This window comes from Gopherus evgoodei, unplaced genomic scaffold, assembly GCF_007399415.2.
Source record: "Gopherus evgoodei ecotype Sinaloan lineage unplaced genomic scaffold, rGopEvg1_v1.p scaffold_40_arrow_ctg1, whole genome shotgun sequence".
Taxonomy (NCBI): domain Eukaryota; kingdom Metazoa; phylum Chordata; order Testudines; family Testudinidae; genus Gopherus; species Gopherus evgoodei.
Window position 1 is genome coordinate 1,379,908 of NW_022060061.1, and position 22,687 is coordinate 1,402,594.

The following is a 22,687-nucleotide window of genomic DNA, read 5'->3' on the forward strand; positions in this document are numbered from 1 at the left end:
TGAAAAAAGGTTCATGTTAAAATAAATTATTTTTACTGAGGGAAATTCGCCAAAATTCGCCAGCGGTTCCCTTTAAAAACAAACAAAAGTGGCATACTTCTGTCTGAATTCTATTTACCTGCTCTTGGTAAAGTCACCCCAGGCCCCGTAACAAAGATCGCAGGAGAGATGTTTCCATTTTAGATTTCACTTGTTGGGTTTAACATGGACTCTACAGCTTCCCGTGCCCTGTGGGTAGTCAATACGGCGCATTAAATCATTCATGAATTGCACGGCTGATGACACAGTAGGTACCTGGCTGGTTGTCGAGGGTACACACATCCGCAGACTCCTCCACTGCTGCATGTTGAGGGGAGAAGTCCCCTGGTTTAGTCTTAGCTACAAACCCCCACAGACAGGTCCCTTTGAGCAGGCTGGAGTGAAAAATGAAAACATTCAGCTCTGCTCCAGCCCGGAGAGGGGAGGAAGGCTGTTTCCAATCCCACGGCTCCACTAGCGTCTCTAGCCTGGCCTACGTAGGAGCTGGCAGGTTCCTGCAGATGACGGAAATCCTCCTCTCTCGGGGGATCTTCTGGCCATCAAAAAAGGACTCCTCGTCTTTGAGGATCTCGTGGGTGAACTCGTAGCGAGCCGTGCCTCTGCGAAAGGAGGGAAGAGAGGAAGTCTGGCTCAGCCCAAGAGCCACTGGCCTCTATAACATATGACTAGGGCGGCCCACTCTGCTCTGCCACAGACTCCCTGTGAGACCACGGGCAAGTCACTTAGTCTTTGTGCCTCAGTTTCCCCAGCAGTACACTGGGTATAAAAGCCCTGCTCTATCCCACCGGGGGTTGTGAGAATAAATACAGTCCTCAGATACTATGGGGATGGGCCATAAATGGGCCTTAGATAGAACCTCTAAGGGTGAGTTCAGTGTCCACGGCACATTCAGTCCTTGACCTCTGCGCTGAGACTGAAATCAGGGTGCCCAGTCTCCACTCCCAGCTGCCACTAAGGGAGGCATTGCAGCCTAGTGGTTAGAGACTGGGAGTCAGGAGACCTCAGTTCTGGTTCTGGCTCTGCCACTGGCCTGCTGGGTGACCTTGGGTACGTCACTTCTCTGCTCCGTGCCTCAGTTTCCCCATCTGTAAAAGGGGGATAATTTTACTGACCTCCTCTGAGACGTGCTGCTGGTAAGAGCTCTACAGGACCTAGGGATTATTAACAACACCCCCCCACCCCAAAAAAAAACACTAACTCCTCTCATACGGCACTTCCTTTGGCACCTCTCACAAAGTTCTACAGAACCAGGCGCACCCTGCCTCTGACGGCAGAGACGAGGCGCCGGCATGTCTAGGGCTTGCCACATCCTCACCTGATGGGCCACGTTACCTGAGGATGTACAGCGAGCGGCGCGGCAGCAACAGGTCCATCCAGTCCTCTGGGTTCTGCTCACTGACCAGCCGCATCACACAGGAGGACAGCAAGGACAGGCCTGCAATTGTGCAGCCGCAAAACTAATGCACGGAAGAAAAGGTACGATAAATGCCGGTAATGCAGCCAGGCATTTCTATCGTGTTGCTCATCCTAGCCCTTTGGGACCCAGCATGAAGGTCTCCCACCCGGCCAGCGAATGCAACCGCCTCTGGGGTGCGCGATGCAGCTGCTTATCAGTGCACAGCAACACAAGGCAGTTTTAGGACAGGGAGTGAAGAATCACATATTCAAAATGAAACTGCAGGGAAATTTAGGAAGAGCCAACGATTGACCTAATGGAATTAGGCCAGGAGGAGGGGATACCCTGGGATGTCAGGAGCCAGGAGCCTTTGGGCATTATTGGGGGGGGGGTGTGGATGCTGGGCAAAGGGGAGCTTGAAAAAAAACCTGGGCTCATCACTGCCCAGTAGTCCTGCCTTTGCTTTTATCCTTCACCCAAAAGAGCAAGCCATGTTCTATGCTGGGATCAGTATGGATCAGGGGAGCACCCCTACGGAGTCACCCACACCGCCTGCCCTAGCACCACACTGGGGCACTAGCTCAGAGAGGAGAGTGCCCCCCACCCGCCCCAATCCCCATGGAACAAAGGTTTCGCTTCCCACCACCGACTTGCCCGTATGTGGCTTAGGACGAGCAATGAAGCCCAAGGTGCTCTGGCTGAAAGACAAAACCAAACGTCTGTTTTCTACCCCAGTCCCTTCAATCCTCCAGCCCCAGCTCCCTCCAACCAGGTCACATTTGAGCCCGGCAGTTTCACCTTCACACTGTCTATGTGAGGTTTGATGTAGCCGCTTTTATCCAGGTCGAGGACGTGGACTAGCGAGAGCTGCGACATCCCTGGCGGAAAGGCCGTATCCCGGACCCGCTGCAGGATTTCCCGGCTTGCCTCGCTCCACTGGGCTATCTCTGTTTCCCTGAAGCCATGAATGGCCTGGGTGAGAGAACGCCATGGTAATGGATTGGAGCGTCTCGGCTTTGTCCTGTGCCCATGTGTGCCCAACCCCGACAGAGAGGGGTGCTCCTCTGGGCCATGATTCCCTGTGCCCATCGCTATTTAAAACCTGGGGCCAATCTGAGCCATATCAGCCCCCTCCTGCACTGGCTCCCATGACCCCCCTGCAGCACCCCCATCCCTATGGTTGGGAATTCGCTCTGTTCCCCACTCCCCCCTATGCCCAGCAAGCCAACGTCCACCCTTCACATGCCCAGCCCTTCCTCACATCAGGACACCTCAACAACTGGGTGGCCAGCTGCAAGCCAGCCACTCCCCTGTAAGGCCCACCAGCTGCCTGCCCCCTGCGCCCATCCCCAAGACGCTCTCCCCACAGAGGAGCCCAGAAGCCATTCCCACCCTATAACCAGCTTGCTTCCCTTTTTCCACCAGGAGCCTCCTCTCCCCCAAGAAGCACGTGCTCGACTTAGATCTGCTAAGACCACAACGCCCCAAATACCCAGGCTGAGCCCCTACACAAGGGCAGCTCAGCCCGCCGTTAGCTCCGATGGAGCCCAGCTTAGCCCCAGTGACTGCGGCCCCCCAAGGTTCCCTGTTCAGAGCCCACAGCACTGCCCGGGCAGCCAGACCCCAGCTTAGAACAATCAAGGAACCCCCCCAAACTCCCTTTTGCCCAGAATCCCACCTACCTCCCCAATAATGTCCAAAGGCTCCTAGCTCAGACCTGACACCCGCTAGCTCCCTCCCACCCCTGGGAGCCCAGCCCCCCCATCTTCCCTCCCCAAAGCCCCCAGAGCCCAGGCCCCCCCCAACACTGAGCTCGCTTCAGAACCTGCCTCCCTCCCCAAACACCCAGCTCCTCCCAGCCGCACTCCTCCAGCTGAGCTCCCTGACCCCACAGACCCCACCCTCAGTTCTCCCCATAGCCCAGCCCCCCTTCTGCCCCTAAGGGTCCCAGCCCTGCCCCAAGACCTCCAGCCAAGCCCCACCCCCTCCCCAGCTCCCAGCCATGCCCTGACCCCAAGACCCCCAGCCAAGCCCCAAGACCTCCCCTGGCTCCCAGCCCCATCCCCCAGACTGCCAGCCAAGCCCTGCCCCCAAGACCCGCCCCAGCTCCCAGCCCCACCCTGACACCAAGACACGCCCCCAGCCCCGCCCCCGCTCTCAGCCCCGCCCCCAGAGGCTCCCAGCCCCACCCTGACCCCAAGACACCCCCTGACCCAGCCAAGCCCCGCCCCCTCCCCCGCTCCCAGCCCCTAGCCAAGCCCTGCCCCCTCTCCCGCTCCCAGCCCCGCCCCCAGCCCCCAGCCAAGCCCCGCCCCCTCCGGCTCCCAGCCCCGCCCCCAGCCAAGCCCCGCCCCCTCCGGCTCCCAGCCCCGCCCCCAGCCAAGCCCCGCCCCCTCCGGCTCCCAGCCCCACCCCGACCCCAAGACACCCCCCGGCTCCCAGCCCAGCCCCGCCCCTCCGGCTCACCCCGTCCCAATGGTCGAACTGGTAGCGGCGGCGGCGCAGCTGCGGCTCCAGCTCTTGGCCCAGCGCCGCCTCCTCGGGGCCGCTGAGGAAGCCGGGCCGCACCCCCGCCTGGCCCCGCAGCCGCCGCGCCACGCCCGGGCCCGAGGCCCGCAGCAGCGCCGGGGCCTCCCCGCACAGGGCGCGCCGGGGCCAGGGGCCAGGCCGGGCCGGGGGCAGGCGGGCCGCGGCGCGGTGCATTGTGGGCGGGGCGGACGGAAAGTGGGCGGCCCGGTGCATTGTGGGAAGGAGCGTCCCTGACCCTCGTCCCGGTGCATTGTGGGAAGGAGCGTCCCTGATTCCCAGTGCATTGTGGGAAGGAGCCGCACGGGCCTCCCTGACCCTCCCCCAGTGCATTGTGGGAAGGAGCCGCATGGGCATCCCTGACCCTCCCCCCGGTGCATTGTGGGAAGGAGCGTCCCTGATTCCCAGTGCATTGTGGGAAGGAGCCGCACGGGCCTCCCTGACCCTCCCCCAGTGCATTGTGGGAAGGAGCCGCACGGGCATCCCTGACCCTCCCCCCGGTGCATTGTGGGAAGGAGCCGCACGGGCATCCCTGACCCTCCCCCCGGTGCAGTGTGAGGGACCAAGTGACTTGACAACTGCCCCAGTGCATTCTGGGACTGAGGGACAGCCCTGGACACACCCCACTGCATGATGGGAAGCAGGGACAGACAGTAGCAGCTGTCAGTCCGTGTGCCCAGAGGTGCAGGACTTTGGCCATCCTTGGCTCAGTGCCGAGAAGCAAGGGCCACCCTGCTCCATGCAAACTCCTTGGGCAGCTCCAAAAACGACTGCTTCTTCCCCCACCTACCGCCCCCCTAGAAATTGACCCAAGTTGCGCTGGCGAGGCCGTAGCTTGCTTTTGCCCTCACCTATGCCTCAGCCAAGCTGGCCAACCAAACCCTTTGCTATCACCCCATTTTAAAGACAAAAACATTCTTAATTTCAATGTCTCTTTATTATAAGAGCTATAAAAGTAGCTAAGAATCCCTCCTCCCACACCAGGACACAGACCACCACCACTCAGGGGAGGGGGATAACGTTTTGGATGAGGAGGCAGCAGCAGAGGGGAAATCCCTTCTCCATGGCCAGTTTTTCACATTCACAATTCATGGGTTGGGTGGGAGTTTGCTAGCACCCAGCCTTGAGGGGGTTTCAGTGGGGAAAGGCACTGAGCAAGCAGCATTTAACTGGCTTTTATAGAACAGCCCAATATTTAAAACCACGACCATTAAAAAAGTAAAAAATATCAGAGCCCTCCAGTGAGGATAAAAAGCTTACAGGCAAGGTGCAGGGATTCTTCTCCAAAGAGAATTCCCAACTCATGAGCTCATAGTGAGATCTCATCTACCGAGTCACAACCCACACAGGCTGCAGCTATGGAGGTCTGAGCCGGAAGGTAACACTCATCAGGGTGGATTAGATCTTCCAAAAAGGGGGGAGAAACACCCCCCCACACACACACACCCACAAATGTTACTAGTGGTGCTCAAAGATTGTGCAGCACGGGGAGCAGCTGACCCTGTTCTTCCAGCAATGGTCTGAGGTCAGGTTCTTCCAGGTAAATGCAGCAAGAAGCTAGAAGGAGCTGTCTAAGAAATGGTCCAGAAGGTCACCGCTAACGGGCCAGAAGTCCTCGCTCTCCGTCTGGCAGGCTGTATCTTTGTGGCTTTCCCTCTGGTCATTACTCTGCACGGGGGGCGGGGGTCTGTCGGGAGATCAGGATGAGAGATTCAGAATCATGTTCTACTACGTCCCGGATTCCATGTTCTTTCCCTTACACATGGGGATACCAAGAAGGTCCCGAACACAGCGCAGGAGACATGGCAGCTGCTCTTAATGCCCGAGTCCTACCAGCAGGTGTAGTTGCTAATGAACTCCCCTCTACTCCCTCCCCTCCACACCCAACCTACAGCTCCTCCCAGATTCCCACCCTCCACCTCCCATTGGCGGCGGCTTCCCCAATCCTTGGCACAGGTCCCCATCCTGATGACTCCAGCACTTCACAGCCAGACTTTTGTGCATATCCTTCCCCTTCCTCAACAACAAGTCCCTGTGCTGGGCCCCGGGGGGGCCCATCATCACCTGCTTTCCAGCCAACCCGCGTGCTGCTCATGACCCTCTAGGGCTGTTCCATGTCCCCAGCCCCCTAACTGCAGCAGCCGGGCTCGCTCACTGGTTAGATCAGCGGTAGCTGGCAGCTGAGTCTGGCTGCAGTGATCCAGCTGGCCATAGCAGTCGGGAATTACTAGCTTATGCCTGGTCCACCTCGCAGAGCGCAGCCTCCCCCTGCCACCCCGTACCCATTATCCGGGATGAGCTTCAGCACCCTGAGCAGCTCCGCCGTGCTGGGGGTGGCGGGACTGGCGGCGAGGTGCCTGCCTCTGACCAGCACCGCTGGGGTGTTGGCCTTCGGGTAGGGAGTGTAGGTGGGTTTGTTCCATTTCTTTGGTTGGGGGAGAATCTCCTGTTCCGCAGCTGGGGAGAAAGGGAAAGGGAGGGAGGTTAGACACAGCAGCCATGGGGCCTGGCAGTGGACAGGAGGGCTGCAGACACGCAGCGCTCACATGCAGGAGCGTAGATACAGCCGGTGCTGGGTGTGCGAGGACCTTTGGTCAGGACTGCTTGGAGGAGGAGTCCAGACCCTCTGCCCCAGCTCTGCTTCCAGTTGGGTGCCCTTCAGGGCATGGTCTGAGCCAGGGGCAAGCAGCAGGGTCCACACTTCCCCATCCGCCCTCCCTGCTCAGGACAAGGGAGCTGTGATGCTGGTAAACGGTGCTGAGATCCCACCACAGGGCCCTGGAGCCTCTCCCAGGGTCCCCTTGGGAGCCTGCAGAGCCTTTCCCAGCAGTGGCGGGAATCCACGTGCCTCGGCCAGAAACCCATGTGCTGGTCCGGCCCAACTCACCTTGTGCGGCGAGTGGGGCCGACTGCCTCCGCCCGGGGTCTCTGGGTCCCAGCCCCGCCATTGTGCTCAGGAAATGCTGCTTCAGGAGCAGGGCTCGTTCCTCCTCAAACTGCTTCCTCTGGCAGGAGAGGGGATGAGGAGAAATAAGATGCCAGGATGCCGGTGGAGGGAAGGTCACTTTTGAGACCACGGCAAGATCCCCATGGATGGCACCTTCCATCCTCTCCCCCTTTCCCCACTGGTCATGCTCCTGACTCCAGTGACTTTTCAAATGGCTTCCTTGAGTGCCAGCCTCCAAGCACTCCCCACCACCCGGCCCTCGCCCCTGCATCCCTCTGCACCAGCGACCCTTGGGCCCGCCAGTGGCTAAAGGGACGGGGCATCTGAATGCCATTGAGAACCAAAGATACAGGCCCCGCCCACCCACAAAATGACCCACAGAGCCAGCAATCCAGCAGCCGGCTCACGGAGGAGGATGCTGTTTAGTGAGCAATCCCCTGCCCACTTCCCACCTCATGGCCCAGGCGGATGGCAGCTTCCGTGAAGTTCTGGCGCTCCTCCTGGAAGGCTCGCTTCTGCTGCTGGAACGCCTCCTGCTCCTCCTGCAGCCGCTGCTGCTCCTCCAGGAAGTAGGAGCCCCTCAGGTTGGCCGGCAGCTCGCTGTTGGCAGCTGCGATCAATTGCTCCTGGGAGGAGGATGGGGAGAGACGCCACAGGCCTGAAGAGGCAGCAATCCCCTGGAGGTGTGGCTAGCGGGGAATCGAACCCACCACCTTTGGGTCACAAAGCACCAGCTTCTGCTGTAGTACATGCTCCAACCAACAAAGGGAGACAGAGACTGAGCGGCAGGTGGAGGTGATCTCTGAGTTGGAGCAACAACTACAAAGAGCTGGACAAGCTGGGAAGCAGCTGCCAAAACATGGTGGGTTTGAAAACTGGGTTTTCTTGCTCTGGCCTGCAGGCCGGGGGCTCTGTGGGGGAGCTGCCATCAGAAGCAGTCAGCAGACAGCCCCCCCAGAGTAAGGGGGGAAGCTGTCCCCCGCTGTCTTAGGAAGCAGCCTGTTTTGTCCCTCTCTGGTTCTGGGCTGGTGTGTGAACACAGGCCATGGGACTTCCCTGAATTTGTTCTGTTTGAACTAGAACCGAGATGTCCCGTTGCCAGCAGTGGAGAGTCACCCCGGCCCTCGGTAAGTTGTGCCAGTGGTTAATTAATCCCCTTCGTTGTTAAGGAACGTACCTCTCAGTTCTGTCTGCATTGGTCTAGCTTCATCTTTCAGCCACTGGCTCCTTAGAGCTTTGCCTGGCAGACTGCCAAGCATAGGTGGGTACTTCCAGTCGGTGATCAAGTCACCCCCCCCCTTAAGCACCCGGGGTCTCTCTCTGGGAGGCAGGTTTTCCAATCTTTTAATCCCTCTCGTGGGTCTTCTTTGACCCCTCCCCTGTTTATCCCCATCCTCCTGGAAGGGTGGGCACCAGGATCCCAGCAGCAGGTGGGTGGGATGAGCTCCAGGACCACTGGCGTAGAGCTGCCTGGTTCGGCCGCTCAGACGATGCCATGGGATGCTCCCATCTCTTGCTTGTGGCTCAGGAACCTGGGGCCCCCCCGTGGGGTACTGGGGGGGGGGGGAAGTTCCCCCTGCGAGGGTGCTCACCTGGAAGCATTGCTGCTGCAAGGCAATCAGCTGCTGGCTGTCCTCAATCTCCGCCTTTAGCTTCATGATCTCCTTGTCGTGGTCCGTCACACTGATCACATGGTCCCCGCCCTCGGCCTCATACCCCTGGGAGCCGGAGGGCATGGCTGGAAGAACGGAGCAAGGGCAGCTGAGCTCCAGAAGGTGGGACTGTGCGGAAGTAGCTCAGCTCAGAGTGGAGCTGGCCACTCGGGGGGAGATTCTCCCCCACCACCAGGACTGAATAAACAGACAGGGCCCAGCAAGGAGCAGAGTGGGGCTGGGGGGCCATTGGTGGAGACACCCTGGAGTGAAGCCCTCTCAGCATAAGGATTGGGGGTCTCTCTAGGGCAGGGACAGAAGAGAGGATGTGGGGAGGGGTGAAGGTCTAGGGCAGGATAGAGGGACGGCAGCCGGTGGGGGTGCATGGTTTGGGGCACGTTTGGGGAGGGCAGGGGGATGGGGGAGGGGAGACGGGGCTATGGTGTAACAGACGCCCAGCCCGTCACCTTGTGAGATCACCATGGGGGGGAGCACCCCAGATGAGATCACAGCTGGGGGGGAGTGGGGTGCCGTACCCTGACAGCCCAGACTTTCCACATGGCTGCACCATTGGTCCTGGATGCTGCGGGTCAGCTGCTCCCGCGTCGCATCGGACGAACAGGTCCCCTCCGGCGCTGGCTCCCCTTCGCCGCCCTGCGCGTGGGGGGACGGGGTGGGATGAGCAGCCGGGGAGGCAGCAAACCCCTCCGCCCAGTGGCCCCCGGAGGGCAGAGCTCACCTGGGCCGTGCTGACAGCGACACCGTCCTCGCCCAGCAGGCCCCCCACATCCTGGCGCCGCTGGGCCAACAGCCACTTCAGCTCTGCGTTCTCCAGCATCAGCTCCTGCAGCTGCTTCTCCTGCGCCGCCAGCAGGGAGCGGAACATCTCCTCCTCCTTCCTGCCCGGGCGGGGAGCGATGCCGCGGGGAGCTACCCGCTGAGACCCACCAGTGTCCCCCGGAGCCCCCCAGCACCCGCCAAGCCCCAGTGTCCCCCGGAGCCCCATCCCCCAGCACCCGCCCACCCCCAGCGTCCCCCAGCACCCGCCCACCAAGACATCCCTACTGTTCCCATTCACCCAGACCCTCCCTTCCCCGCCACCAGCCCCATCTCCCCTCCACTGGCCCACCTCAGCCAGAGCCCCCCCAGACCCCCTCCCCAGAGCCCCACCTTCCTATGCCCCATCATCCACTCAGACCCTCCCCTCCAACTGCCTGCACACCCCTCATGCTCCCCCGCCCCAGACACAACCTCCCCGCATTGCTCAGACCCAGCCATGCAACCCCTCCACCCCCCAGGCACATGCCAGCTGCCCTCGTCTGCCATGTCCAGGGGCAGCCTCCGCCCAGAGCTCCAGGTGCCCACCGCAGAGGCCACAGCTCTTACTTGCTGAGCGACTTCCCAGTTTTCCAGGTTGCCCTCCTGCCATCTGCTCGGCCCAGGCTGTTGAGAATCTCCATGGCTGGAGGGAGTAAGGGGGAGGACTCTCGGAACGACAGCCCCAAACGAGCTAACCCTCCCACCCCGCTCTAACCACTGAGCCAGGGATAGAACCCAGGAGTCCTGGCTCCCTGCCCCTTCCTCTAACCACTGGGCACCACTCACTTGACAGTGCTAGGGATAGAACCCAGGAGTCCTGGCCCCATAAAGTCCCCTTTTCTAGCTACCATACAATGCTACCTCCCCTGAACTTTAGCTTTCTGCTGAAATCTTCTGCCTCACCAATGCAGCTGCCTCTGGGGTGGAGCGTGGCAGCTGTTTAACAGCTGCAGAGAACGCAGCAAATGGAGAAGCCTGAATCCCATGGGCACTGCACCAGGGAGGCAGAAGGTAGATCCACAGGGGAGGTCACCCCCACCCACCCCAGCACTCCCCACTCACCTGCCCGCCTGTCCCTCTTGTCCATCAGCTGCTGGCTCATCTTTTCCTTCAGCCGGCTCAGCTCCTGCTCCTTCCTCCTCACCTCGTGGCGGTGCTGTGCCCCACGGCTGGCTAGGGTGGCCAGGAGCTTCGCCACCTGCTGGGCACCCCAAGGCACCAATCAAACCGGGACCACCCCGGGGGCAAGGCAGCACTGCCCCCTCCCTTCACTATAACCTCTGCCCTTCTGGATCATGCATCACCGCTGGCCAGTGCTTCAGCCATGCCCCCGGGTGGGTAGGTGGGTGTTGGGGGTGTCCTGGGGTGGGCAGGGAGTAGGGAGGCAGGGCTGCTGGGTGGGCGGCCAGTGCAGGGGGTAGCGCCCCAAGGCGTGCTAGGGGGGTGATGCCCCAGCACCTGCACCAGCCCCTTTGCCCAGCTAGAACCCAGGCTCCGATTGGCGTCGCTCAGGTGCCTTCATGACCACAATGGCTGCTTGTGTGTCACTAGCCTGTGGAACTCCCTGCCACAGGAAGCCGTCGAGGCCGAGAACTCAGCCAGGTTCCAAGCGGGCCAGGGAGGTGATACAGATACCAACCGCCAGGTTGTAAGAGTTAATGCACAGAGGTTATCCCAAGCCAGTGTCCATTAGGGGTCAGGATGGGACTCCATGCGGAGAGCAGATTATCCCATAACTGCATCTGTGATATTTCTACCCCCCCAGCCGAAGCCTTTGGGGCCTGTCCCCTGTCCAAAATGGGAGATGGGTCCCACCCACTCTGGCGGTTCCTATGCTCCCCTTCCAGCGGGGGGGCTGGGAGGTCACTGTGGGATGGGGCAGCCGGGTGGGAAGACCCCCCGTCCCGCGCCCCCTCACCTCGTCCTTCTCTCCTTTCAGCAAGGTCAGCAGCTCTTTGTTCTTGGTCTGCAGCTGCTGCTCCTTGCTCTGCACAGCCATGATCTCTCTCTCACAGGCCTCCACTTGCCCCTGGCGTGGGAAAAGGAGACGGCGGATGCAGGGCCGGCACCACCCCTGGGAGCCTGGCAGAAGTTACTGAGCCCACCGGGGCCCTGTGTGATCCCCCAGAAGGATACAGGAGCCACCTCTGTAAGCGCCCTGGGGCAGCATCTAGCTCGCCTTGGAGGGCAGGATCCACCTGGGCACAGGACTCTGCAGCGCTTGGAATGTCACCGATTCCAACCACGAGGCCTCCTCCCCTTCCCTTGGGAAACTATCCCTGAGCTCAGCTGGGAACGTCCACCCCCATAACCCCTCACGTTCCCCCCTTGGTTGAGCTCAATGTCTCTGCCCCCTCTACCCCGACACGCTCCTCTCCTGCCGACCATCAGCCTGTGGAACTCTCCGCCACAGGAAAGCAGCGTCCCAGGGTTGCAGCCTGATCCACGGCGATGCAGGCTGAGAGGGGCGGCCCGACCACAGGGCTCAGGGGACACTGCGACAACCAACACTGGGGGGGTCCCACGGCCACCAAAAAATCGCACCAGGCTGTTGGCAGGCAATGGCCCGGGGCGATCTGTCCCCTTGGCTGAATCCGCTGGTGCCTTCCGCTGCCGGAGAAGGGGCATGAGACTGGGCACGTCTCCTTCGTCCGACTTGATGTGGGAGTGGGAATCCGAGCCAGATGGGCCCTTTCCCCGCCCCGGTGCAAACCACAGCCCCTCCCGCGCCCCGGCTCCCCAGCACCCACCTTGAGCTTGCTCTGCCGGCCCCTCAGGTAGCCCAGCTCGCCGGCTCGCCTCAGCTCCTCGGCCTCCATGGCGCCCAGCTTGGCCAAGGCCTCCCGGTAATGCCGCAGCAGGGCCCAGGTGCCATTCACCAAGGCCCGGAGGTCAAAGCCTCCCTCTGCACAGAGCGGGGCCAGCCCCAGCCCCACCACCTCCTGCAGCGGCAGACAGGCCAGACCGGGGGTGGGGGTGTCAGTTCTGGGCAGGATTTGGATCCCAATTAGCCCTGCCCCTTCCCCACTTGCAACCCACCTCCCCAATGAGCCCCACCCACTCCCACTCACCCCCATCCCCTCCCCAGTTATGTCCCCCCAATTAGCTCCTTCATGCCCCTACCTCCTCCCCGATTACCCCAAGTCCTGTCCAGTCACACCCCCAGCTTGCTCCGCCCCCTGCCCAATTAGCCCCACTCCCTGCCCAGTTGTAGCTCCTCCCCATTAGCTCCACCCCACGCCAATTTGACTCCCCCCAGCCATTTACCCAGGTCCCCGCGCTGAGGGTCCCCAGGGATCTGTACCAAGAAGGGTTGGATTCCAGGGCCAAGCCAGCTGCAGCCTGGCAGTGTGCAATGGAATCCCCCCCGGCCTGGAGAGGTGCCTTTTCTTTGACCCCTGAAATTCACAACGAGCGTGGGATCCTCCCATGAAACGAGCGAGGAGGGTTAATGGGGCCTACCGCAGTCAAGGCGGGAACCAGCCCATTGCCCAGGGAATATTAACTCCTCCCTGCCCGGCACCCGGGACGCCACCTGCCTCGTTGAGGTACGAGATGCAATGATCAATGTTGGCGCTGCAGCAGAAGCCCTCGCTCGGCTCGCTGCTCGCCTCCAGCAGCTCCTGGGGGCCATCGAGGTCGGCCAGGCTGGCCCCCACCAGTGAAGAGATGCCTGGCTCGGGGATGTACTTGGCCATTAAACCCCTGGTCTCTGCAGTGCGGAAAAGAGCGAGACTGAAATCTGGGCACCAGCAGGGAGACGGGGGTGAAGGAGCTAGTCCAAGAGGTCAGAGTCAGTCAGGGACACAGCTGAGAACAGAACCCAGGAGTCCTGGCTCCCACCCCCGCCCCAGCTCTAACCATCAGACCCCACTCCCCTCCCAGGGCTGGGAACAGAAGCCAGGAGTCCTGGCTCCCAGTCCCACCCCTGCTCTAACCACTAGACCCCACTCCCCTCCCAGAGCTGGGAATGGAACCCAGGAGTCCTGGTTCCCAGCTCTGCACTGGAAGCACTGGATCATGCTGTTTCAAGCCTAGACAGGCAGAGAGAACCACCAGGAACCCCACTCCCTAAGTCCCTCCTCTAACCACTGCACCATGCTTCTCCCCAGGGCTTGGCACTCCCATATGGAACCAGGCGCTCCTACCTAACCACTCCCTGCTCCAACTCAGGGCCAGGAACAACCTCAATCCCCACGAGCACCTGACCCTACATCTGCTGTAATGTTTGACTTGAACTCCTGAGTTCCCAGGGGCATGGGGTGCAGTGGTTAGAGCAGGGGGGCTGGGAGCCAAGACTCCTGGGTTCTCTCCCCAGCTCTGGGAGGATAGTGGGGTCTAGAGGGAGAGGGATGGGTGGGTCAGGACTCCTGGGTTCTATTCCTGTCACTAGGGGGGATTCGGGGTCTAATGAGGAAGAGAAGAGGGTTAAAGAAGCAGGTTTGGGAGTCAGGACCCCTGAATTCTATTCCCAGCTGTAACTTGGAGCCTGGGTCTCACCCTGTCCCCCACCTTTGTGCCTCAGTTTCCCTTTCCAGTAAAAAAGGGGCAACACCAGCTCCCCAGAGGGGAGGGGCCCACGAGGCTTCAAAACCCTGTAATGTGGGAGAAGGCGCCCAGGGTCCTCAGCCCCAAAGTCAGATCATGGTGCTGGCAGTTACCTGGCGATGGCTCTGCCTGCTGCGGCAGGGGGCACACTGAGTTCTCCAGGGCTCCCCACTGCAGACAAATGGGAACTGAAAGGGGGAGACGCTCCAACATCTTCCCATATTGGCAGGAAAAATGGGAGCTCAGGCCCCCCACCCTGTCCCAAGGGGCACCCACTGGTGATGCCTCCACAGGGCTCCTGGCCCAGCGCTGCTCCCTCCAGGAGCTCAGAGCCCGGGGGCTCCTAGTGCCAGACACCGCAGCGCAACTGAGAGCCACCCCCCTAGAACACAGCCCGTGCACGCGGACCCCCATCCAGCCCCCAACAACCCTTCACCTCCAGCCCCCCACCTTCCACCTCCCTCCCCCATCCAGCCCCTGACCCCCCACCCCCAGCCCCATACCCTCAATCCCAGCCCCCAATCCACCCCCTGACCCCCCACAACCCTCCACCTCCAGCCCCCCACAATCCAGCCCCCAACCCCCTCAATCTCAGCAGCCCAACTCCTCCAATCCCAGCCCCCCACAGTCCAGACCCCAACCTTCCACCTTCAGCCCCACCCATCAACCCATCCCCCCAACTACCCATTCCATTAGCCAAACCCAGCAACCCTCCCACACACACCTTCCAAATATCCATCCCCAGCCTCCCAACCCAACCCCCTGCATCCCCCAAACCACCCCCTCCAGCCCCAGCCCCCTGTAACCTACCCCTGCCCACCCAACTGATCTCACTGTGGGAACAGCAAACAAAAGCCACCTCCCTGGCCCAGGGAACCTTTCAAACTGCCCACCTCCCCATGCCTCTCCCATTGGCCATTCCGCCCCATTTTGTGGCTTTCCATTGGATGAGAAGGCAGCAAGGCTAGCCAATGGCATTGCTTAAACGGGGGAGGCGTGGCTCGGGAGAGGGGCAGGCTGGCAATTGTAGTTGGTAGCTGTGAAGCCCACATGGCAGGAGGGAGGTTGGTGCGTGTGGCTTGAGCGGGGTTGAAGGGACTCTGGGGGAGATAGAAAGGGCTCTAGAGGGATGCAGACACGGACTTATATGGGGTAGAGGTTGTGCCTATAAGGGATAGAGACGTGTGTGTGCATCAATAGACAGGGAGCATAGAGGGAAATCCGGGGCGTATAGGACTGGATATGGGGCTATAGAGCTGGAGATACATAGACATTTTATCCTCGTGTGCAAAGCAGGAGCCTGGTTCTCGTTCCCTGCGCCCAGAGCTAGTGCAGAGTCTCTGCGAGCCACTCGAAACAGAGCCGGGCCCCCATGGGGCAGCATTGCTCGTGTGGGGCAACCAGGGGCCTGGTGCTGCAGGACACGGGGGCAGGGAGCTCTGGCCCTGCTGGGCACTCAGGGGCCAGGTGCTGCAGGACATGGGGGCGGGGAGCTCTGGCTCATGCCCCGCTGGGCACTCAGGGGCTGGGTGCTGCAGGACAGGGGAGCTCTGGCTCTGGCCCCGCTGGGCACTCAGGGGCCAGGTGCTGCAGGATGCGGGGGCGGGGAGCTCTGGCCCCACTGGGCACTCAGGGGCTGGGTGCTGCAGGATGAGGGGATGAGGAGCTCTGGCTCTGGCCTTGCTGGGCACTCAGGGGCTGCGTGCTGCAGGACATGGGGGCAGGGATCTCTGGCTCTGGCCCCGCTGGGCACTCAGGGGCCAGGTGCTGCTGGACATGGAGGCAGGGAGCTCTGGCTCTGGCCCTGGCCCCGCTGAGCACTCAGGGGCTGGGTGCTGCAGGATGCGGGGGCGGGAAGCTCTGGCCCTGCTGGGCACTCAGGGGCCAGGTGCTGCAGGAGGAGGGGATGAGGAGCTCTGGCCCCGGCCCCGCTGGGCACTCAGGGGCTAGGTGCTGCAGGACACAGGGGCGGGGAGCTCTGGCCCCACTGGGCACTCAGGGGCCAGGTGCTGAAGGACACGTGGGCGGGGAGCTCTGGCCCCGCTGGGCACTCAGGGGCCGGGTGCTGCAGGACACGGGGGCGGGGAGCTCTAGCCCCGCTGGGCACTCAGGGGCCGGGTGCTGCAGGACACGGGGGCGGGGAGCTCTGGCCCCGCTGGGCACTCAGGGGCCAGGTGCTGGAGGACACGGGGGCGGTGAGCTCTGGCTCTGGCCCCGCTGGGCACTCAGGGGCCGGGTGCTGCAGGACATGGGGGCAGGGAGCTCTGGCTCTGGCCCCGCTGGACACTCAGGGGCCAGGTGCTGCAGGACACGGGGGCAGGGAGCTCTGGCTCTGGCCCCGCTGGGCACTCAGGGGCCGGGTGCTGCAGGACATGGGGGCAGGGAGCTCTGGCTCTGGCCCCGCTGGACATTCAGGGGCCGGGTGCTGCAGGACATGGGTTAGTTCTGGGCCCGCTGGGGCAGGGGCTCAGCCTAGAGCAGTGGTCCCCAACCTTTATGTGGCCAGTAGCACATTCATGTTTTCAGAAGAGTGTGGCGGGCGCCAACAATTTTTCAAGGGTTATTGTGTATTTGTCCATTAAATAATACAAAAATCATCATATTTAATGTAACATAATATATAAATCCAGAGAGAAGCCACGAGGACAGAGAACACTGGTGCCCGCAGCCCGGGAGTTCTCTGTCCCCGTCAGGAGCGGGGCTGCGGCTTGTCTCCCCTGCCGGGCACTAGGCGGGCGCACATAAATGCCCCAGGGGCGCCATGGTGCCCATGGGCACCACGTTGGGGACCACTGGCCTAGAGGGCTTGGGTTGTCCCTCACAGTCAGTGCTGATCCCAATGCCCTAGGATGGCACTAGGAGGCATTGTGCTACACCCAGAAGGGAAAATTGAGGCCCAGCCCCCTGTGCCCACAGAAAATCTCATTCAGTCTGCACCGGAGTCCACACTAAACCCCCCCTTTACACAACTTCCTGCTGCCTTCGCTAGAATCCACCGTGCAGTCAGCCCCACAGGCTCGTCTCTACCCCTTGGCCTAGACGACCACATAGGACGGGACCTGCTTGCTTCCATCTCCCCCTCCTCCCGGCCCAATGCCCCATCGCTCCAGGTCAGACGTTCCCTGTGCTCCACCTGGGCTTGCTTTAGAAGACTCAGACCACGGCCCTGTCCCACCCCTCCCCAGGGCAGAGCACGACCCAGGCCAATGCATGATGTCACCCTTCTACAAGAGCGATCATGGACCTGCCCTGCCCCACCCCAGAGGTGGCCGCATTTCAGTCCAGAGTGACCCAGACCCTTGTGTGGCCTTGCTGTGCACTGTTAAATTGCTGCTGCGCTCCACCTCAGAGGTGACTGCTGCAAACCCTGCTTGGAGTCTTTCCACAAACAGTCCTAAGCAAAAAAACACGCACGCTGGTCAACCAAGACCTGCTGAGAATCAGTCCTGAGCAGGGATTGTCCCAGCTGCTGCGGGGGGAAGCACACAGCACTGGGCTATTCTCTGCTCCCTCTGGGTCGGTGGGAATCAGAGCTCAAGTTAGAGCCGCCCTCAGGCTGCTCCAAGAGACGCAAGGGGACCAGGACATGGGGAGCACAAAGACACCCCCCCATCTTAAGAAATATTTGTCTCATGCCTCTTCACTTGCTGCTGTTACAGGGGAAAGGACCCAAAACAGAGTGCGAACAACTTGGAGAATTTAATTTAGTAACAATCATTCAGCTAACGACTCTATACCAGGAAGGGGGCGTGTTCTTGTGACCCAAAGATACCAAAATAATCGGCCCCTGCCAGACACACCCCAGCTCGGCCCAACCAATCTTGCCAGCTGCTGGTGGGGCAGCAGAGGGGGACGCCCAGTGTGGGGTTGGTTTCCTCTTGCATCCATGTAGCAAGCGGGGGCAGGGAGGGGATCCCAGCATGGGGCCCTGCCATCCCCACCCCTCTGCATCGACGCGTTGGTGTGTCCCAGCTTCCTCCCTCCTGGCTGGAACAATCCCCAGCTGCCTCTGTCGGTTCCCATCCAAGCCCAGAGGGCTCTCAGGGCTCAGCCAAGGAAGAGGAGGAAGGTGGGGAAGGCTCTTTCTGGACCAGCTCTGGCTCGTCCTCCCCGTCGTGAGGGGGGTGGACCAGCACCTTGTCCAGGATCCCGAACTCTTGGGCTTCCATGGGGCTCATGTAGCGATCCCTCTCCATGGTGGACTCTGCAGGACAAGAGCACGGGGAAGGTGAGGGGTGCCCTAGGCTGGGGGTGGGGGGAGTCTCGAGACCTTGGCCCAGGGCACATCACCCTCTAGTGGCTGACCCAAAGAGAGAGGGGGGAGAAGAGCCTTAACACTGCAGCAGCCATTGGAGAGCCCCCAGGAGTTCCCACAGCTGGAGCTGAAGAGCAGAGGGGTCTAGCCCCACTGGTGCCTCTGGAATTAACAACCCCCTGCACTGCTTGAGATATTTCATCCCATCAGCCTGGCCTACGGCATCCATTCCTTCCTGACCCCTGCAGTAGCGAGTGGCTGATGCCATGAAGCATGAGAGCTGATCGCCCTGCCTTCAGGGTCTGAACTTTGACCTCTCCACACAGGGGGAGGGGGGCGAGGTCTGGATCCAGGCCCGTTGGTGACAGGGGGCCCCACTCCCTCCCATTTCACCCACAGAACAGAGATGTTTTGGGAAGCCCAGTACAGCTGTCCCTGCCTTCCCCTCCCGCATCAGCCTCTCCCCATTGGAGACCCCACGGGCAGATTTCGGGGGCACTCACCGATCACCTCCAGGGGCTGCTTGGTGTGCTTGGCGTACAGCGCATTGATCTGCTTCTTCAGTGTCAGGATCTCCTCGGCTTGGATGGCGATGTCCGTGGCTTGCCCCTGCGGGGAGGCATCGTGAGGTGCAGCCTGGCTTCATGGAGCCCCCACCCAGGGGTGCTTCTCACCCCGACTAGTCCAACTGCAGCAGACGCAGAGCACAGCTGAGCCAAACTCGTCCCAGGCATTGGCTGGGAATGATCGGGGGTCTCTATCCACTTGGGGACGGCGACCTTAGGGTCAAAGGTTCCCCCAACCCAGAGGGACCCTCAAGACCAGCAGCCAGAGGGGAACCCGCCTCCATGGTCCAATCATTCCTCAGCCTCATTCGCAGCAACGTGGCTGGTCACTGCCTCCTGGGGTGGGCCCCGGCAGCACGGAGACTGATCCTGACCCCAAAGGAGCCCCACTCCCGCCAGAGGGCAGATTGGTGCCCGGACTCACCCGCGCCCCTCCCGAAGGCTGGTGGATCATGATGCGGGAGTTGGGCAGGGAGTGCCGCATGCCCTGGGAGCCGGCAGCCAGGAGCAGCGACCCCATGCTGGCCGCCTGCCCCACGCACCAGGTGCAGATGGGGTTCAGGATGTACTGCATGGTGTCGTAGATGGCCAGCCCCGAGGTCACGGCGCCACCTGGAGAAAGACCCGGAGAATGACGGCGAGGATCTCTCCGGTTCACCCAGCAAGGGGGTGGCCGGAGGGAGCAAGGCCCCAGCACTGGCTGTGGAGCTCCCGGCTGCTCCAGATCCAGGCTCGGCCAGCAGGGGGCACTTCGAGGAACAGCTGGCTGCTGTCACGGTGGCACTCACGCCCGGGCTCCCACTCACCAGGGCTGTTGATGTACATGTGGATCGGTTTCTTGTTGCTCTCTGACTGCAGGAAGAGCAGCTGCGCAATGACCAGACTGGCCACCCCGTCGTCGATCTGCAAAGGGTGGGGAGAGAGGTGGCAGCGACCTAGGGAACTCCCTGCTGCAGGGGCTTGGAGAGGCAAATGCAGCGGCTGGGGCGGTTTGAATTCCCCCCCCCAGGCTGAATCATTTCACGACCATTAACTCTCGTGGCTCAGAGAGGGAAGATCGAGGGAGGCAGCCTCCTGCTTCAGGGTGCACAGCTGTCAGTGGTCAGGAAGGAATTCTGTTAGCTCAAACAACTCCTCACCACCATGTGGGGTGGAACGCCTCCTCTGATGCCCATTGGTCTGGCCCAGTCCATTATTTGGGGGGGTGGATACAGGGAGCAGAAAGGCCGATTGCTCTGACAGCAAAGCAAGGCGATTTGCTGGCCCCTGGTCCAGTGTATGTGTGGGGCTCCGGCCCAGCAGGACACTAGAGTGGCTGACCTCAGGCCCCTGTTAGAGACAGGGGGACCTCCCCGCTTTATCTCCTGTCGGATGCGGGCTGCGCAAGCCCAGGGGGGCTGGGCCAGGAGCTGCCACGGACACTCACCGGCCCCATGACGCAGACGATCCTCTCTCGCAGCAGCCGGGAGTAAATGTCATAGGCTCTCTCGCCGCGGCCCTGCAACACACACCGGGAGCTCAGCCCATGGCCAGCACCTCTCAAGGGACAGGGAAGGAGTGTGGGGGAGGGCACAGGGGCACCTGGGATGGGAGCAGGATTCATGATCGCATGTGGGAGCCCTGGTTTCACAGCTCAGAAGTGAAATGAGTTTGGTAGGGCTCAGTTCAGCTGCTAGACAATGTTAACAGCTCAGCCCAAAAGCCAACATCTGAACAGGCCCTGCCCAGAGAGGCCCATGGCTGGGCTGGCAGGGGGCTGCAGGTCAGGACCGAGGGGCACCGCCCAGGCTGGGCTGGCTGGGCGCTGCGGGTTGGGACTGAGGGGCACCGCCCAGGCTGAGCGCTGCGGGTTGGGACTGAGGGGCACCGCCCAGGCTGGGCTGGCTGGGCGCTGTGGGTTGGGACTGAGGGGCACTAGCAGGGCTGAGCTAGCAGGGGCTGCGGGTCAGGACCGAGGGGCACCGCCCAGGCTGGGCTCGCTGGGCGCTGTGGGTTGGGACTGAGGGGCACCGCCCAGGCTGAGCGCTGCGGGTTGGGACTGAGGGGCACCGCCCAGGCTTGGCTGGCTGGGCGCTGCGGGTTGGGACTGAGGGGCACTAGCAGGGCTGAGCTAGCAGGGGGCTGCGGGTCAGGACCGAGGGGCACCACCCAGGCTGGGCTGGCTGGGCGCTGTGGGTTGGGACTGAGGGGCACCGCCCAGGCTGGGCTGGCTGGGCGCTGTGGGTTGGGACTGAGGGGCACCGCCCAGGCTGGGCTGGCTGGGCGCTGTGGGTTGGGACTGAGGGGCACCGCCCAGGCTGGGCTGGCTGGGCGCTGTGGGTTGGGACTGAGGGGCACCGCCCAGGCTGGGCTGGCTGGGCGCTGTGGGTTGGGACTGAGGGGCACTAGCAGGGCTGAGCTAGCAGGGGGCTGCGGGTTGGGAGTGAGGGGCAATGGCAGGGCTGGGTGGAGCCCAGGCTGGGCTGGCTGGGCGCTGCGGGTTGGGACTGAGGGGCACTAGCAGGGCTGAGCTAGCAGGGGCTGCGGGTCAGGACCGAGGGGCACCGCCCAGGCTGGGCTCGCTGGGCGCTGTGGGTTGGGACTGAGGGGCACCGCCCAGGCTGAGCGCTGCGGGTTGGGACTGAGGGGCACCGCCCAGGCTTGGCTGGCTGGGCGCTGCGGGTTGGGACTGAGGGGCACTAGCAGGGCTGAGCTAGCAGGGGGCTGCGGGTCAGGACCGAGGGGCACCGCCCAGGCTGGGCTGGCTGGGCGCTGTGGGTTGGGACTGAGGGGCACCGGCAGGGCTGAGCTAGCAGGGGGCTGCGGGTTGGGAGTGAGGGGCAATGGCAGGGCTGGGTGGAGCCCAGGCTGGGCTGGCTGGGCGCTGTGGGTTGGGACTGAGGGGCACCGGCAGGGCTGAGCTAGCAGGGGGCTGTGAGTTGAGACTGAGGGGCACCGGCTCACCGTCTGCTCCACCACGATGGGGATGAGTGGGATGCCGCTCACAGGCGTGCGGTGGAGGCTTCGGGTTGCAGTCACTGCCTGGCAGCCGGGCCGGAGGGCGCGCTGGGGACAGAGACCCGGCCGGTTAGGGAAGAATGAACCGCTGCCCCCCTGCCCAGGGATAGGTCACTTTCTAGCACTCCTGCCCGCTCCACCCCCAACCTGCTCTGTGTCCAGCCCCTGCTCCACACTGCAGCACCCCCTGCCCTGCTACCACCAGAGCCCAAGGCAGGGAACCCCCGTCCCCTCCAAACAGGGGCCTGCCCCTGGCACCCCCACACCAGGGAGGGAGCTGAGCCCAGCAACACCAGTGGAATCCTCACTTCCTGCTCTAACCACCAGAACCCACTGCCCTCCCAGAGCTGGGGTGAGAACCCAGGAGTCCTGGCTCCCAGCCCCCCCTGCTCTGACCACCAGCCCCCACTCCCCTCCCAGAGCTGGGGAGAACCCAGGAGTCCTGGCTCCCAGCCCCCCTGCTCTAACCACCAGCCCCCACTCCCCTCCCAGAGCCGGGGAGAGAACCCAGGAGTCCTGGCTCCCAGCCCCCCCTGCTCTAACCTACCAGCCCCCACTCCCTTCCCAGAGCCGGAGAGAGAACCCAGGAGTCCTGGCTCCCAGCGCCCCCTGCTCTGACCACCAGCCCCCACTCCCCTCCCAGAGCTGGGGAGAACCCAGGAGTCCTGGCTCCCAGCCCCCCTGCTCTAACCACCAGAACCCACTCCCCTCCCAGAGCTGGGGTGAGAATCCAGGAGTCCTGGTTCCCAGCCCCCCCCGCTCTAACCACTAGACCCCACTCCCCTCCCAGAGCCGGGAGAGAACCCAGGAGTCCTGGCTCCCAGCCCCCCTCCCCCCGCCCCCAACTCACTGCTATTCTCAGCAGCATCTTCTCGCTCCAACCCAGCCCCCCTTCCCTGCCCCCACGACCCGGAAGTGATGCACCGCCCCTCTCCTCGGAAG

General features: G+C 62.3%; 3 protein-coding genes across 5 annotated transcripts; all 3 read right to left on the reverse strand.

The window, feature by feature from the left end:
- Nucleotides 1-16: 16 nt before the first annotated feature.
- On the reverse strand, nt 17-4,138 carry ALKBH7 (alkB homolog 7). Its single transcript, XM_030545838.1, has 4 exons — nt 3,902-4,138; nt 2,234-2,407; nt 1,372-1,496; nt 17-638 (listed from the first exon to the last, which is right to left on the reverse strand). Exons 1-4 carry the CDS (start codon nt 4,136-4,138, stop codon nt 512-514), a joined length of 663 nt encoding a protein of 220 aa, XP_030401698.1. The 3' UTR covers nt 17-511.
- A 720-nt stretch (nt 4,139-4,858) lies between these two features.
- LOC115642510 (afadin- and alpha-actinin-binding protein-like) lies at nt 4,859-13,210 on the reverse strand. Of its 3 annotated transcripts, none has more exons than XM_030546094.1 (12): nt 12,919-13,210; nt 12,130-12,321; nt 11,298-11,408; nt 10,442-10,577; nt 9,947-10,022; nt 9,300-9,459; nt 9,097-9,214; nt 8,501-8,646; nt 7,361-7,534; nt 6,849-6,966; nt 6,244-6,418; nt 4,859-5,648 (listed from the first exon to the last, which is right to left on the reverse strand). In XM_030546094.1, exons 1-12 carry the CDS (start codon nt 13,075-13,077, stop codon nt 5,519-5,521), a joined length of 1,695 nt encoding a protein of 564 aa, XP_030401954.1. In that variant the 5' UTR covers nt 13,078-13,210; the 3' UTR covers nt 4,859-5,518. The 3 variants fall into 3 exon arrangements, with proteins under 3 accessions (XP_030401954.1, XP_030401953.1, XP_030401955.1); XM_030546093.1 differs by having other exon boundaries at nt 10,442-10,580; XM_030546095.1 differs by having other exon boundaries at nt 10,442-10,580; nt 12,915-13,210.
- A 4,397-nt stretch (nt 13,211-17,607) lies between these two features.
- On the reverse strand, nt 17,608-22,687 carry CLPP (caseinolytic mitochondrial matrix peptidase proteolytic subunit). Its single transcript, XM_030546026.1, has 7 exons — nt 22,596-22,687; nt 21,692-21,793; nt 20,175-20,246; nt 19,555-19,651; nt 19,173-19,360; nt 18,686-18,791; nt 17,608-18,131 (listed from the first exon to the last, which is right to left on the reverse strand). The coding sequence occupies exons 1-7, from the start codon at nt 22,611-22,613 to the stop codon at nt 17,968-17,970; spliced, it is 747 nt and encodes a 248-aa protein (XP_030401886.1). The 5' UTR covers nt 22,614-22,687; the 3' UTR covers nt 17,608-17,967.

Excerpts from the sequence above, each read along its gene's own strand:
- ALKBH7 (XM_030545838.1), bottom strand. The coding sequence starts at position 4,138 with ATGCACCGCGCCGCGGCCCGCCTGCCCCCGGCCCGGCCTGGCCCCTGG. Across the intron at positions 2,408-3,901 it reads AGTTCGACCATTGGGACGGG|GCCATTCATGGCTTCAGGGA; the intron begins GTGAGCCGGAGG and ends TCTCTCACCCAG. Across the intron at positions 1,497-2,233 it reads CTCACATAGACAGTGTGAAG|TTTTGCGGCTGCACAATTGC; the intron begins GTGAAACTGCCG and ends TCCGTGCATTAG.
- LOC115642510 (XM_030546093.1), bottom strand. The coding sequence starts at position 13,077 with ATGGCCAAGTACATCCCCGAGCCAGGCATCTCTTCACTGGTGGGGGCC. Across the intron at positions 9,460-9,946 it reads ACTGGGAAGTCGCTCAGCAA|GAAGGAGGAGGAGATGTTCC; the intron begins GTAAGAGCTGTG and ends CCGCCCGGGCAG. Across the intron at positions 7,535-8,500 it reads TGCAGCAGCAATGCTTCCAG|GAGCAATTGATCGCAGCTGC; the intron begins GTGAGCACCCTC and ends TCCTCCTCCCAG.
- CLPP (XM_030546026.1), bottom strand. Across the intron at positions 19,652-20,174 it reads TCGTCTGCGTCATGGGGCCG|ATCGACGACGGGGTGGCCAG; the intron begins GTGAGTGTCCGT and ends CACCCTTTGCAG. Across the intron at positions 19,361-19,554 it reads CATGTACATCAACAGCCCTG|GTGGCGCCGTGACCTCGGGG; the intron begins GTGAGTGGGAGC and ends GTCTTTCTCCAG.